At 40.5% G+C, this 16,451-nt stretch overlaps 4 protein-coding genes and 1 pseudogene across 9 annotated transcripts in view; all 5 read left to right on the top strand.

Moving 5' to 3' along the window:
* Positions 1-16,451, top strand: part of LOC134859890 (protocadherin gamma-C5-like) — a 196,874-nt gene that overhangs the window by 43,032 nt on the left and 137,391 nt on the right. The window contains exon 1 of one of the 6 annotated variants that reach the window (XM_063876667.1): positions 3,428-5,854. The exons of the other annotated variants lie outside the window; for them this stretch is intronic. Coding sequence (XP_063732737.1) covers positions 3,428-5,854 — 2,427 coding nt within the window. Of the gene's footprint in view, positions 1-3,427; positions 5,855-16,451 lie in introns of those variants that run through there. 6 annotated transcript variants of the gene reach the window in all.
* Positions 79-2,484, top strand: LOC134860082 (protocadherin gamma-A2-like; annotated as a pseudogene).
* On the top strand, positions 6,815-9,519 carry LOC134859896 (protocadherin gamma-A2-like). Its single transcript, XM_063876679.1, has one exon. It carries the CDS (start codon positions 6,992-6,994, stop codon positions 9,461-9,463), a length of 2,472 nt encoding a protein of 823 aa, XP_063732749.1. The 5' UTR covers positions 6,815-6,991; the 3' UTR covers positions 9,464-9,519.
* On the top strand, positions 10,413-13,061 carry LOC134859895 (protocadherin gamma-A11-like). The gene has a single exon (XM_063876678.1). It carries the CDS (start codon positions 10,590-10,592, stop codon positions 13,059-13,061), a length of 2,472 nt encoding a protein of 823 aa, XP_063732748.1. The 5' UTR covers positions 10,413-10,589.
* On the top strand, positions 14,025-16,448 carry LOC134860081 (protocadherin beta-4-like). The gene is made up of 2 exons (XM_063876928.1): positions 14,025-14,367; positions 15,655-16,448. The coding sequence occupies exons 1-2, from the start codon at positions 14,025-14,027 to the stop codon at positions 16,446-16,448; spliced, it is 1,137 nt and encodes a 378-aa protein (XP_063732998.1).

Genomic DNA, 16,451 nt, shown 5'->3' with positions numbered 1-16,451 from the left:
GGATATTCGAGGATCTCTCACCTACATATGCGCAAGATGGCCATTGTTTTATGGATTTCGACGGCAAATAGGACTGCTTATGTTGCTGCTTCACACGGTTAATGTGGTAGGTGCGCAGATTCGTTATTCTATTCAAGAGGAGATGAAGAAAGGCTCTGTTATCGGAAATGTAGCACAGGATCTCGGTTTGGATCTGAAGAGACTTCGTTCTGGGCGGGCCCGTATCGTGACCGGAGAAAACATCCAGTACACCGAGCTGAAAACAGACAAAGGGATTCTAGTCGTGAATGAGAGAATAGACCGGGAGCAGCTTTGTGGAGACGAAACGCCGTGTAGCTTCAGCTTTGAGCTGATTTTAGAAAATCCAATGGAACTGCACAGAGTAACTGTTGAGGTTTTAGATGTCAATGATCACTCTCCCGTCTTTCCTAATAAGGATAAACCTATCAAACTCGAAATTAGTGAATCGGCTGTAGTCGGAGTGCAGTTTCCACTGCAGAGTGCAGAAGATCTAGATGTTGGTCAAAACGCGTTGCAAGATTATATTTTATCACCAAACGACAATTTTATTTTGAAGCAACATGCTAATCCAGATGGAAGTAAATATGTTGAAATGGTGCTTCAGAAGCCTTTAGACAGAGAGCTACATCCCCATCTGTCTTTAAAACTGATCGCAGTTGACGGAGGAACACCCCAGAGATCCGGTACAGTAAATATAGATGTCACTGTGTTAGATGTCAATGACAATGCTCCAATATTTAAACAATCTGTGTATAAAGCATCTGTACTGGAAAACATAGTGAAAGGCACGAGCATTGTTACAGTTAATGCAACAGACGTGGACAGTGGTTTAAATGGACTCATTTATTACAGTTTGTCAAAAACAAAAGGCAGTGCTGCAAATGTTTTCAGTATTGATGAAAACACCGGTATAGTTTATGTGTCTGGGCAGATAGATTATGAAAAAGACAGGAAATACGAGGTGAGGGTAGAGGCAAGGGATCAAGGTGGTCTAACAGGGACAAGTAAAATTATATTTGATGTTTTGGATGTTAACGACAATGCCCCAGTTATAAATATCATGTCTTTTTCCAGCCCTATTTCTGAGGATGCACTTCCTGGTACAACAGTCGCTATTTTAAACATAAAAGATGCAGACTCTGAAAAAAATGGGCAAATTAAATGTTCGATAGATGGTAAACTTCCCTTTAAAATAGAATCTTCTCTAACAAATTATTATAATTTAATTTCAGATCAACCCTTTGATAGAGAATCTGTCTCAGAGTATAATATAACAATAACAGCCACTGATATGGGCTCTCCTTCCCTTTCTAGCTCAACAAAATTACATCTTAAAATTTCTGATGTTAATGACAATGCACCTTTATTTGTTAAAAATATCTATTCCGCTTACATAACAGAGAACAATTCACCTGGAGCGTCTATATTTGCTGTCAGCGCGTGGGACTCTGATTGGAACCAAAACGCGAGAATCTCTTATCTTTTAGAGGACACACAAGTCAGCGGAAGTCCAGTTTCTACTTATGTGTCTCTAAACTCTGAAACTGGAGTTCTCAGTGCAATTCGTTCTTTTGATTATGAGCAAATTAAAGAACTTCAGGTGGTAGTTAAAGCTCAGGATGGAGGCTCTCCTCCACTCAGTAGCAACGTGACTGTGAAGATACTGATCCACGACCAGAACGATAACCCTCCTCAGGTCCTGTACCCAGTCCAGACTGGTGGCTCTCTGGTGGCTGAGATGGTGCCTCGTTCTGCAGATGTGGGCTATCTGGTCACTAAGGTGGTGGCTGTTGATGTGGACTCTGGACAGAATGCCTGGCTCTCCTATAAACTGCAGAAAGCCACAGACAGGGCGCTGTTTGAAGCTGGCTTACAGAATGGAGAAATAAGACTATCCGCCAGGTGACTGATAAAGATGCTGTGAAACAAAGACTGACTGTTATAGTGGAGGACAACGGGCAGCCCTCTCGTTCAGCTACAGTCATTGTTAACGTGGCGGTGGCGGACAGCTTCCCGGAAGTGCTGTCTGAGTTCACTGACTTTACACAGGACAAGGAGTACAATGACAACCTGACGTTTTACTTAGTGCTGGCTCTGGCTGTAGTGTCCTTCCTCTTCATCACATGTTTAGTGGTTATTATATCTGTGAAGATCTACAGGTGGAGACAGTCTCGCATCCTGTATCACTCCAATCTCCCTGTGATTCCATATTATCCTCCACGTTACTCAGACACTTTGGGGACAGGGACTCTCCAACACGTGTACAATTACGAGGTGTGCAGGACGACTGACTCCAGAAAGAGTGACTGTAAGTTTGGCAGAGCCGGTAGTCAGAACGTGCTGATAATGGACCCCAGTTCTACAGGGACGATGCAGCGGATACAGAATGAAAAGAGCATCCTGGATGAACCAGACTCTCCTCTAGAGGTGAGGTGCAATTTGCAAAGTATTTACTTCTTTTAAGATTCTTCCTCTGGATGATAGGTATTTGGTCACTAAAAACTAGACCATATGGTCAGTTCCAGCATCACAGCGTTTACAGCTCCTATTTTTGGGAAAAACATGCAATTTTTTTCATAACCTTTTTTTTATTTATTTTACCTTCTTTAAATGCTCAATCAATTGCCTCAAATATATGTCATAATACTAAGAATTGTCATTATTTAATTGTATTCTTTCTAATTTCATTTTGACATTTTTTTGACAAACTCATTATTATTCTAATTATTACAGCAGTAGTATTATTATTTTAATGCAATATATATCCTTCATTTACATCGAATCCATTTTGTGTTCACAGGTTGTATTATAAAGTTTTTAATCATTTATTTTCCATTATTTCTAACTTAGCCTTTTTCTTTATTTATGCAATTATTTATTTTATGATTATTATTAAGACAAATAATATTTGTATTATTGTTTTTATTATTATCATTATTATTATTATTATTATTATTATTATTATTATTATTATTATTATTATTATTATTATTAATAATAATAATACTAATAATACTACTACTACTAATAATAATAATAATAATAAATACATTATTTTTAAAATATCATTATAATTTGTTCTTTCCTTCACGTAATTCTTTCATTATTTCCAACCAAAACTGTTTGGTGTTCACGTTTTGGACTCTAAGTGACGCTGTTAAACAAGAATTAAATGTGTATACATAATTTATATTCTGCAGTTGAGGGAGGTTCTATGTAAGATCACAATGAAAAAAGCTTAGAGGGAAACCGTATACATTTGGAAAAGGATATCCTTTGGAGACTACAGGCTTAATTTCTCTGTTCTAGCATGGATTAAGGAATCGTATCTGGACGAGTGGATGTTATTGATTCAGATCTCAGGATTTCGGTTCTTATTTTTTCTCGGAAACATTCTATGTCTAACATGGCGCGGCAGCAACTGTTCTGCAAATGCCGCTTGTTTTTCGGACCTCAGCAGGCAATCCTTATTTTGTTGCTCTACTTCTTTAATGTCGTCGATGGGCAGATCAGATACTCTATACCAGAGGAGATGAAGAAAGGCTCTCTCATCGGTAATGTAGCTCAAGATCTTGGTTTGGATCTGAAAAGACTTCGTTCTGGGCGGGCCCGTATCGTGACCGGAGAAAACATCCAGTACACTGAGCTGAAGACAGACAAAGGGATTTTAGTCGTAAAAGAGAGAATAGACCGAGAGCAGCTTTGTGGAGACGTAACGCCGTGCAGCTTCAGCTTTGAGGTGATTTTAGAAAACCCAATGGAACTACACCACATAACAATTGAAGTGTTAGACGTAAATGATCATTCTCCCGTATTCAAAAAGTCGGAGATCAGGTTAGACATAAGCGAGTCAGCTAACCTTGGTGCGCGATTTGTGCTGGAAAGTGCGGAGGATCTGGATGTCGGTGTCAATGGTTTGCAAAATTATGTTTTAACTTTTAACGAAAATTTTGTTTTAAAGCAGCATGTAAGTCCAGATGGGAGTAAATATGCTGAGATGGTGCTTCAGAAGCCTTTAGACAGAGAGGAGGTTCCCCATGTCTCTTTAAACCTTATAGCAGTGGATGGTGGAAATCCGCAGAGATCTGGAACTGTAAATATAGACATTACAGTGTTAGATGCCAATGACAATGCTCCCGTTTTCAATCAGTCAGTTTATAAGGCTGCAGTGGTTGAAAATGCAGCGAAAGGCACCAGTATCGTTATTGTTAATGCGACAGACGCAGACAGTGGATCTAATGGTTATCTCACATATATAATTTCAAATGTGAAGAGCAACATAGCTGATTTGTTGTCCATCAATCAGGTCTCTGGTGTATTATCTGTCTCAGGACCAATAGATTTTGAAAAGGATAAGAAATTCGAACTTAGAATCGAGGCCAAAGATCAGGGAGGTTTAACAGATTCCAGTAAAGTGATAATTGAAGTAAGTGATGTAAATGACAACTCCCCTACGATTAGTGTCATGTCATTCACTAGTCCTGTGTCAGAAGATTCTCCTCCTGGTACAACCATTGGCATTATAAATGTGAAAGATCTTGATTCCGGTGAAAACGGACAGGTAGCATGTAAAATAGAACAAAATGCACCTTTTAAGATTAAATCTAATTTAAGAAATTACTACACTTTAGTAACAGATACGATATTAGATCGTGAAAGTGTTTCAGAATATAATATCACTGTAGTTGCAACAGATGCAGGAATTCGTCCTCTCTCGACAAAAAGAACATTTTATTTAAAGATCTCTGATGTGAACGATAATGCTCCTGTGTTTTCACAAAGTGTGTACGATGCGTTCATTGCAGAGAATAACTCTCCAGGTATTTCTGTTGTCACTGTGAGAGCTAAAGATCCGGATGAAAACCAAAACGCCCGTATATCTTATATTCTGGAAGACACTAAAATCGGCGGGTCTCCCGTTTCTGAATATATTTCTGTAAATGCAGAAAGTGGAGTGATACATGCATTACGCTCATTTGATTACGAGCAGATCAAACAGTTGGTGTTCGTAGTTAAAGCTCAGGATGGAGGCTCTCCTCCACTCAGTAGCAACGTGACTGTGACCTTACTGATCCACGACCAGAACGACAACCCTCCTCAGGTCCTGTACCCAGTCCAAACTGGTGGTTCTCTGGTGGCTGAGATGGTGCCTCGTTCAGCAGATGTGGGCTATTTGGTCACTAAAGTGGTGGCTGTTGATGTGGACTCTGGACAGAATGCCTGGCTCTCCTATAAACTGCAGAAAGCCATAGACAGGGCGCTGTTTGAAGTTGGCTTACAGAATGGAGAAGTAAGGACTATCCGCCAGGTGACTGATAAAGATGCTGTGAAACAAAGACTGACTGTTATAGTGGAGGACAACGGGCAGCCCTCTCGTTCAGCTACAGTCATTGTTAACGTGGCGGTGGCGGACAGTTTCCCGGAAGTGCTGTCTGAGTTCACTGACTTTACACAGGACAAGGAGTACAATGACAACCTGACGTTTTATTTATTGCTGGCTCTGGCTGTAGTGTCCTTCCTCTTCATCACGTGTTTAGTGGTAATTATATCAGTGAAGATCTACAGGTGGAGACAGTCTCGCATCCTGTATCACTCCAATCTCCCTGTGATTCCATATTATCCTCCACGTTACTCAGACACTTTGGGGACAGGGACTCTCCAACACGTGTATAATTACGAGGTGTGCAGGACAACTGACTCCAGAAAGAGTGACTGTAAGCTCGGCAGAGCCGGTAGTCAGAACGTGCTGATAATGGACCCCAGTTCTACAGGGACGATGCAGCGGATACAGAATGAAAAGAGCATCCTGGATGAACCAGACTCTCCTTTAGAGGTGAGTCAAACATGCTAGCTCCGTCTTTTTGGCCCCTTGTGTTCTCTTATAGTTTTATTTTCAGCACCACGGAAAGATTGTTTTTTCTTACACAACCTGATCAAAATGCTGTATCTGTTAAACATTACAAAGATAATCCTGTGGAAAGAAAATGCTCCTGAACGACTGTCATATGAAGTAATTTCTTGCATTGTGTCTCTATGTGTTTTGGGGAAATTAATGCAGCATCAATAGTTTCCAGTGTTCAGATGTGTGCGCAGTTTAAAGGCATCATACTGATTTTGTTGATTGGATAAATTTACTTTATTGATCCCAATTTTGGAAATTGGTGTGTCACATGACCAAGTAAAAGATATTCACGCTTGGAAAAGAAAGAGGCTTTTAAGTGTAGTTTATGTTAGAAACACATGCATTTTGAGCAGTGATGTGCAATGTCTTAAGGTATAACCTAGATCCTCCACTTTCATGATAATGCTTAGGTGATTGATATATAAGAGCTTGTAAGCCGCTGAATTATTGTAGATTGCCAATAAAACGCTTTTCGCTTTCAAATTAAATCAAATTCATCCTTTTTACATGATGATTAGCAGTTTGTTCATATTATATATATTAGTTTGTCTTGTTCGACCATGTGCACTGTACACCACTTTTGCTGAAAGTGAGATCCCATTTTCTTTTATTCATACAGGTCCCATTGCCTTAAACCTAAACTCAGTATATAGTAGCTTATAACATTTTGAATAGCAAAGTATTTCAATTTAGCACAGTAAAGTCATTTTTTAAAAGATGTTCTGAAATGATTTCTACATACAGCTCAGTTTGTATGCTTCAGAGTTTGAGTGTGGTCAGGGCTGTAATTGACGTTCAGCTTTTAGACTCTAAGGGACGCTGTTGGTCAGTATATTATATCCATGTGTAATGTCGTCATTCAGTCGATCCCTCGGCAGACTAAACAGTGGAGAAGGCTCTCTGTGTTTTGTCGAGGTTTAGGGCACGAACGAGACAGCATCATCTCACATGCTTGCATTTAAAGCAGAAGAACGTGATTAGATGTAACCACCAGCAAAGGGATTAATCGAAACTCGTTTTAACTTCTTATCCACTGGATACAGATCACATTTTTTATTCTGTGTTGTCATGATGGATATTCGAGGATCTCTCACCTACATATGCGCAAGATGGCCATTGTTTTATGGATTTCGACAGAAAATAGGACTGCTTATGTTGCTGCTTCACACGGTTAATGTGGTAGGTGCGCAGTTTCGTTATTCTATTCCAGAGGAGATGAAGAAAGGCTCTGTTATCGGAAATGTAGCACAGGATCTCGGTTTGGATCTGAAGAGACTTCGTTCTGGGCGGGCCCGTATCGTGACCGGAGAAAACATCCAGTACACCGAGCTGAAGACAGACAAAGGGATTCTAGTCGTGAATGAAAGAATAGACCGGGAGCAGCTTTGTGGAGACGAAACACCGTGTAGCTTCAGCTTTGAGCTGATTTTAGAAAATCCAATGGAACTGCACAGAGTAACTGTTGAGGTGTTAGATATAAATGATCATGCTCCGGTCTTTCCAAATAAAGAGCAGCCTATCCGTTTTGAAATGAGTGAATCGGCCGCAGTCGGAGTGCAGTTTCCACTGCAGAGTGCAGAAGATCTAGATGTTGGTCAAAACGCGTTGCAAGATTATATTTTATCACCAAACAACAATTTTATTTTGAAGCAACATGCTAATCCAGATGGAAGTAAATATGTTGAAATGGTGCTTCAGAAGCCTTTAGACAGAGAGCTACATCCCCATCTGTCTTTAAAACTGATCGCAGTTGACGGAGGAACACCCCAGAGATCCGGTACAGTAAATATACATGTCACTGTGTTAGATGTCAATGACAATGCTCCAATATTTAACCAATCAGTGTATAAAGCATCTGTGATAGAAAACACAATGAAACGCACGAACATTGTCACAGTTAATGCCTCAGACGCTGACAGTGGTTCACATGGACTTATAAATTACAGTTTGTCAAAAACAAAAGGAAGTGCTGCAAATTTATTCAATATTGATGAAAACACCGGTATAGTTTATGTGTCTGGGCAGATAGATTATGAAAAAGACAGGAAATACGAGGTAAGGGTAGAGGCAAAGGATCAGGGTGGCTTAATCGGAACAAGTAAAATTATATTTGATGTTTTGGATGTTAACGACAATGCTCCAGTTATTAATATCATGTCATTTTCAAGCCCTGTTTGTGAGGATGCACTTCCTGGTACAACAATTGCTATTTTAAATATAAAAGATGCGGACTCTGAAAAAAATGGGCAAATTAAATGTTCGATAGATGGTAAACTTCCCTTTAAGATAGAATCTTCTCTAACAAATTATTATAATTTAATTTCAGATCAACCCTTTGATAGAGAATCTGTCTCAGAGTATAATATAACAATAACAGCCACTGATATGGGCTCTCCTTCCCTTTCTAGCTCAACAAAATTACATCTTAAAATTTCTGATGTTAATGACAATGCACCTTTATTTGTTAAAAATATATATTCCGCTTACATAACAGAGAACAATTCACCTGGAGCGTCTATATTTGCTGTCAGCGCGCGGGACTCTGATTGGAACCAAAACGCGAGAATCTCTTATCTTTTAGAGGACACACAAGTCAGCGGAAGTCCAGTTTCTACTTATGTGTCTCTAAACTCTGAAACTGGAGTTCTCAGTGCAATTCGTTCTTTTGATTATGAGCAAATTAAAGAACTTCAGGTGGTAGTTAAAGCTCAGGATGGAGGTTCTCCTCCACTCAGTAGCAACGTGACAGTTAAAATATTGATCCAGGACCAGAATGACAACCCTCCTCAGGTCCTTTACCCAGTCCAGACTGGTGGCTCCCTTGTTGCTGAGATGGTGCCTCGTTCAGCAGATGTGGGCTATCTGGTCACTAAAGTGGTGGCTGTTGATGTGGACTCTGGACAGAATGCCTGGCTCTCCTATAAACTGCAGAAAGCCACAGACAGGGCACTGTTTGAAGTGGGCTTACAGAATGGAGAAATAAGGACTATCCGCCAGGTGACTGATAAAGATGCTGTGAAACAAAGACTGACTGTTATAGTGGAGGACAACGGGCAGCCCTCTCGTTCAGCTACAGTCATTGTTAACGTGGCGGTGGCGGACAGCTTCCCGGAAGTGCTGTCTGAGTTCACTGACTTTACACAGGATAAGGAGTACAATGACAACCTTACGTTTTACTTGGTGCTGGCTCTGGCTGTAGTGTCCTTCCTCTTCATCACGTGTTTAGTGGTTATTATATCAGTGAAGATCTACAGATGGAGACAGTCTCGCATCCTGTATCACTCCAATCTCCCTGTGATTCCATATTATCCTCCACGTTACTCAGACACTTTGGGGACAGGGACTCTCCAACACGTGTATAATTACGAGGTGTGCAGGACGACTGACTCCAGAAAGAGTGACTGTAAGTTTGGCAGAGCCGGTAGTCAGAACGTGCTGATAATGGACCCCAGTTCTACAGGGACGATGCAGCGGATACAGAATGAAAAGAGCATCCTGGATGAACCAGATTCTCCTTTAGAGGTGAGTCAAACATGCTAGCTCCGTCTTTTTGGCCCCTTGTGTTCTCTTTTTCTTTATAGTTTTATTTTCAGCACCACGGAAAGATTGTTTTTTCTTACACAACCTGATCAAAATGCTGTATCTGTTAAACATTACAAGGATAATCCTGTGGAAAGAAAATGCTCCTGAACGACTGTCATATGAAGTAATTCCTTGCATTGTGTCTCAATGTGTTTTGGGGAAATTAATGCAGCATCAATAGTTTCCAGTGTTCAGATGTGTGCGCAGTTTAAAGGCATCATACTGATTTTGTTGATTGGATAAATTTACTTTATTGATCCCAATTTTGGAAATTGGTGTGTCACATGACCAAGTAAAAGATATTCACGCTTGGAAAAGAAAGAGGCTGTTAAGTGTAGTTTATGTTAGAAACACATGCATTTTGAGCAGTGATGTGCAATGTCTTAAGGTATAACCTAGATCCTCCACTTTCATGATAATGCTTAGGTGATTGATATATAAGAGCTTGTAAGCCGCTGAATTATTGTAGATTGCCAATAAAACGCTTTTCGCTTTCAAATTAAATCAAATTCATCCTTTTTACATGATGATTAGCAGTTTGTTCATATTATATATATTAGTTTGTCTTGTTCGACCATGTGCACTGTACACCACTTTTGCTGAAAGTGAGATCCCATTTTCTTTTATTCATACAGGTCCCATTGCCTTAAACCTAAACTCAGTATATAGTAGCTTATAACATTTTGAATAGCAAAGTATTTCAATTTAGCACAGTAAAGTCATTTTTTAAAAGATGTTCTGAAATGATTTCTACATACAGCTCAGTTTGTATGCTTCAGAGTTTGAGTGTGGTCAGGGCTGTAATTGACGTTCAGCTTTTAGACTCTAAGGGACGCTGTTGGTCAGTATATTATATCCATGTGTAATGTCGTCATTCAGTCGATCCCTCGGCAGACTAAACAGTGGAGAAGGCTCTCTGTGTTTTGTCGAGGTTTAGGGCACGAACGAGACAGCATCATCTCACAGACTTGCATTTAAAGCAGAAGAACGTGATTAGATGTAACCACCAGCAAAGGGATTAATCGAAACTCGTTTTAACTTCTTATCCACTGGATACAGATCACATTTTTTATTCTGTGTTGTCATGATGGATATTCGAGGATCTCTCACCTACATATGCGCAAGATGGCCATTGTTTTATGGATTTCGACAGAAAATAGGACTGCTTATGTTGCTGCTTCACACGGTTAATGTGGTAGGTGCGCAGTTTCGTTATTCTATTCCAGAGGAGATGAAGAAAGGCTCTGTTATCGGAAATGTAGCACAGGATCTCGGTTTGGATCTGAAAAGACTTCGTTTTGGGCGGGCCCGTATCGTGACCGGAGAAAACATCCAGTACACCGAGCTGAAGACAGACAAAGGGATTCTAGTCGTGAATGAAAGAATAGACCGGGAGCAGCTTTGTGGAGACGAAACACCGTGCAGCTTCAGCTTTGAGCTGATTTTAGAAAATCCAATGGAATTGCACAGAGTAACTGTTGAGGTGTTAGATATAAATGATCATGCTCCGGTCTTTCCAAATAAAGAGCAGCCTATCCGTTTTGAAATGAGTGAATCGGCCGCAGTCGGAGTGCAGTTTCCACTGCAGAGTGCAGAAGATCTAGATGTTGGTCAAAACGCGTTGCAAGATTATATTTTATCACCAAACGACAATTTTATTTTGAAGCAACATGCTAATCCAGATGGAAGTAAACATGTTGAAATGGTGCTTCAAAAGCCTTTAGACAGAGAGCTACATCCCCATCTGTCTTTAAAACTGATCGCAGTTGACGGAGGAACACCCCAGAGATCCGGTACAGTAAATATACATGTCACTGTGTTAGATGCAAACGACAACATTCCGGTTTTCAACCAATCTGTGTATAAAGCATCTGTGATGGAAAACATAGTGAAAGGCACGAGCGTTGTTACAGTTAATGCCACAGACGCTGACAGTGGTTCAAATGGACTCATTTATTACACTTTGTCCAAAACAAAAGGAAATGCAGCAAATTTATTCAGTATTGATGAAAAAACCGGTATAGTTTATGTGTCTGGGCAGATAGATTATGAAAAAGACAGGAAATACGAGGTGAGAGTAGAGGCAAAGGATCAGGGTGGCTTAATCGGAACAAGTAAAATTATATTTGATGTTTCGGATGTTAACGACAATGCTCCAGTTATTAATATCATGTCATTTTCCAGCCCTATTTCTGAGGATGCAATTCCTGGTACAACAGTCGCTATTTTAAATATAAAAGATGCAGACTCTGAAAAAAATGGGCAAATTAAATGTTCGATAGATGGTAAACTTCCCTTTAAGATAGAATCTTCTCTAACAAATTATTATAATTTAATTTCAGATCAACCCTTTGATAGAGAATCTGTCTCAGAGTATAATATAACAATAACAGCCACTGATATGGGCTCTCCCCCTCTTTCTAGCTCAACAAAATTACATCTTAAAATTTCTGATGTTAATGACAATGCACCTTTATTTGTTAAAAATATCTATTCCGCTTACATAACAGAGAACAATTCACCTGGAGCGTCTATATTTTCTGTCAACGCGCGGGACTCTGATTGGAACCAAAACGCAAGAATCTCTTATCTTTTAGAGGACACACAAGTCAGCGGAAGTCCAGTTTCTACTTATGTGTCTCTAAACGCTGAAACTGGAGTTCTCAGTGCAATTCGTTCTTTTGATTATGAGCAAATTAAAGAACTTCAGGTGGTAGTTAAAGCTCAGGATGGAGGCTCTCCTCCACTCAGTAGCAACGTGACGGTGAAAATACTGATCCAGGACCAGAACGACAACCCTCCTCAGGTCTTGTACCCAGTCCAGACTGGTGGCTCTCTGGTGGCTGAGATGGTGCCTCGTTCAACAGATGTGGGCTATCTGGTCACTAAGGTGGTGGCTGTTGATGTGGACTCTGGACAGAATGCCTGGCTCTCCTATAAACTGCAGAAAGCCACAGACAGGGCACTGTTTGAGGTGGGTTTACAGAATGGAGAAATAAGAACTATCCGCCAGGTGACTGATAAAGATGCTGTGAAACAAAGACTGACTGTTATAGTGGAGGACAACGGGCAGCCCTCTCGTTCAGCTACAGTCATTGTTAACGTGGCAGTGGCGGACAGCTTCCCAGAAGTGCTGTCTGAGTTCACTGACTTTACACAGGACAAGGAGTACAATGACAACCTCACGTTTTACTTAGTGCTGGCTCTGGCTGTAGTGTCCTTCCTCTTCATCACATGTTTAGTGGTTATTATATCAGTGAAGATCTACAGGTGGAGACAGTCTCGCATCCTGTATCACTCCAATCTCCCTGTGATTCCATATTATCCTCCACGTTACTCAGACACTTTGGGGGCAGGGACTCTCCAACACGTGTACAACTACGAGGTGTGCAGGACGACTGACTCCAGAAAGAGTGACTGTAAGCTCGGCAGAGCCGGTAGTCAGAACGTACTGATAATGGACCCCAGTTCTACAGGGACGATGCAGCGGATACAGAATGAAAAGAGCATCCTGGATGAACCTGACTCTCCTCTTGAGGTTGGTCAAATGATGTAGCTTTCTGTGCCAGTTCCTCTCTTTCTGTGTTTAGTGACATTGTTAGTGAAGTGCTGCATCATATTCAGCACAATGGACAGCACCTCTCCTCTCGTTTGATATGAATAATCATTGTTTACATTCAGAACTTCACAAACTATTCTTCCCATTTCTTCCCTCATATGCTGTTTTTTTGGTTTCAAACAGACAACGATTTTTTTTTAACCATATTGTTTTACCTTGATCTTGTCCACTTTTAAACATGTTTTGTGGCGAGGCTGCCCTCCGTTGTCTGTTAAAAACATTTAAATTGTGGTTGCAGTTTCTTCGTTACCTACAATGTTTTACTAATAATCAAAGTGTTCCTTATTTAACCTCAACTAACTTTTCCAAGCCCCATGTTTTATTTTTCCCATTGCTTCCCCAAATGGAGTGCAATTTAAATTGTACTTTGCTTGAGTTAATTTGGGTTACTTATTTGATAATTCTGTTTTGTATTTGCGCAAAGAGTTCACTGCACACAAATACATAAATGATAATAGTTATTTAGAGATTCATATGTTTTTTATTTTATTTTGTGGAATACTTGGATTAAATATTTGTTTCAGAGTTTGAGTATACACCGTTCAGATTTGATCAATCACTTAATATTTCCAGCATTGCTTCTATGTTGCATGGTGTTACTGATTTTGGACCCTAAGCTACGCTGTTGGTGAATCCAACATTTTTCCGAGAACATTATAACACAATCCCCTCCTTATGAGAGAAAGGGAGGTGCTGTGCACTTTGTGGGATGACACACTCGCAAGCATTTAAATCTTCATTCAGATAAATACAGTAAACTAAAAAGACGACGGAAATTATCCTTATACCTACGCTCGGTGTCCTTTGTCGGGATACGGGTCGTGTGTGTTTCGTTGCAGAGTATATTTTCCTATTTTTATTTTTGCAATGGCGTGTGTAATCTCTCCATACTGGCGATGCATGAAATGGCGCTTTGGATGTGGACAGAATGGGATGCTCCTGTTTTTCTTTCTTTATATAATTCAAGTGGTCAACGGAAACATACGATATTCAATCCCAGAGGAAATGAAGAAAGGCTCCCTAATCGGTAATGTAGCACAGGACCTTGGTTTGGATCTGAACAGGCTCCGTTCTGGTCGGGCCCGTATCGTGACCGGAGAAAACATCCAGCGCACCGAGCTGAAGACAGACAAAGGGATTCTAGTCGTGAAAGAGAGAATTGACCGAGAGCAGCTTTGTGGAGACATAACGCCGTGCAGTTTCAGCTTTGAGGTGATTTTAGAAAACCCAATGGAGTTGCATCAAATTACAGTAGAAATAACAGACATAAATGATCATTCGCCCGCATTCGAAAAAGATACAATCCGTTTTGAAATCAGCGAATCAGCTAATGCTGGTGCTCGTTTTCCGTTGACAAGTGCAGAAGACCCAGATGTTGGTGTCAATGGATTAAAGGAATATTTTTTGACCAAGAATGAGAATTTTGTTGTGAAACAAAACTCTAATGCCGATGGAAAGAAATACGCAGAGATGGTGCTGCAGAAGCCTTTAGACAGAGAGACCAACCCCAATCTGTCTCTAAAGCTGATAGCTGTAGACGGTGGAACTCCGCAGAGATCTGGTACCGTAAATATAGATATCACTGTTCTTGATGCGAATGATAATGCACCTGTATTTAATCAGTCTGTATACAAAGCTACAGTAATGGAAAACGCTCCCAGGGATACATACGTCACCACTGTTAACGCCAGTGACGCAGATTTTGGGTCAAATAGTATTGTAACGTATTATTTTTCAGACATCAGCAGTGCTCTTAGGAATTTGTTTATAGTTAATGAAGAATCTGGTGTAATTCTTATAACAGGGTTAATTGATTATGAAAAAGACAAAAAATATGAACTTAGAATCGAGGCCAAAGATCAGGGAGGTTTAACAGATTCCAGTAAAGTGATAATTGAAGTAATTGATGTAAATGACAACTCCCCTACGATTAGTGTCATGTCATTCACTAGTCCTGTGTCAGAAGATTCTCCTCCTGGTACAACCATTGGCATTATTAATGTGAAAGATCTTGATTCTGGTGCAAACGGACAGGTAGCATGTAAAATAGAACAAAATGCACCTTTTAAGATTAAAACTAATTTAAGAAATTACTACACTTTAGTAACAGATACGATATTAGATCGTGAAAGTGTTTCGGAATATAATATCACTGTAGTTGCAACAGATGCAGGAGTTCCTCCTCTCTCGACAAAAAGAACATTTTATTTAAAGATCTCTGATGTGAACGATAATGCTCCTGTGTTTTCACAAAGTGTGTATGATGCGTTCATTGCAGAGAATAACTCTCCAGGTATTTCTGTTGTCACTGTGAGAGCTAAAGATCCGGATGAAAACCAAAACGCCCATACATCTTATATTCTTGAAGACACTAAAATCGGCGGGTCTCCCGTTTCTGAATATATTTCTATAAATGCAGAAAGCGGAATGATACATGCATTACGCTCATTTGACTATGAGCAGATCAAACAGTTGGTTTTCGTAGTTAAAGCTCAGGATGGAGGCTCTCCTCCACTCAGTAGCAACGTGACAGTTAAAATACTGATCCAGGACCAGAACGACAACCCTCCTCAGGTCCTGTATCCAGTCCAGATTGGTGGCTCTCTGGTGGCTGAGATTGTGCCTCGTTCAGCAGATGTGGGCTATCTGGTCACTAAAGTGGTGGCTGTTGATGTGGACTCTGGACAGAATGCCTGGCTCTCCTATAAACTGCAGAAGGCCACAGACAGGGCGCTGTTTGAAGTGGGCTTACAGAATGGAGAAATAAGGACTATCCGCCAGGTGACTGATAAAGATGCTGTGAAACAAAGACTGACTGTTATAGTGGAGGACAACGGGCAGCCCTCTCGTTCAGCTACAGTCATTGTTAACGTGGCGGTGGCGGACAGCTTCCCGGAAGTGCTGTCTGAGTTCACTGACTTTACACAGGACAAGGAGTACAATGACAACCTGACTTTTTACTTGGTGCTGGCTCTGGCTGTAGTGTCCTTCCTCTTCATCACGTGTTTAGTGGTTATTATATCAGTGAAGATCTACAGGTGGAGACAGTCTCGCATCCTGTATCACTCCAATCTCCCTGTGATTCCATATTATCCTCCACGTTACTCAGACACTTTGGGGACAGGGACTCTCCAACATGTGTACAATTACGAGGTGTGCAGGACGACTGACTCTAGAAAGAGTGACTGTAAGTTTGGCAGAGCCGGTAGTCAGAACGTGCTGATAATGGACCCCAGTTCTACAGGGACCATGCAGCGGATACAGAGTGAAAAGAGCATCCTGGATGAACCAGACTCTCCTGTAGAGGTGAGTCAAACATGTTAGCTC

This window comes from Eleginops maclovinus, chromosome 23, assembly GCF_036324505.1.
Source record: "Eleginops maclovinus isolate JMC-PN-2008 ecotype Puerto Natales chromosome 23, JC_Emac_rtc_rv5, whole genome shotgun sequence".
NCBI lineage: Eukaryota > Metazoa > Chordata > Actinopteri > Perciformes > Eleginopidae > Eleginops > Eleginops maclovinus.
The sequence above is the reverse complement of the archived record's forward strand: the minus strand, read 5'-3'. Positions and strand labels throughout refer to the sequence as shown.

What these genes read in the sequence shown, in the direction of transcription:
- LOC134859896 (XM_063876679.1), top strand. Translation starts at nt 6,992, where the DNA reads ATGATGGATATTCGAGGATCTCTCACCTACATATGCGCAAGATGGCCA.
- LOC134859895 (XM_063876678.1), top strand. Translation starts at nt 10,590, where the DNA reads ATGATGGATATTCGAGGATCTCTCACCTACATATGCGCAAGATGGCCA.
- LOC134860081 (XM_063876928.1), top strand. Translation starts at nt 14,025, where the DNA reads ATGAAATGGCGCTTTGGATGTGGACAGAATGGGATGCTCCTGTTTTTC. An exon ending in AAACCCAATGGAGTTGCATC is followed by an intron (nt 14,368 to 15,654) that starts AAATTACAGTAG and finishes GTAGCAACGTGA; the next exon opens with CAGTTAAAATACTGATCCAG.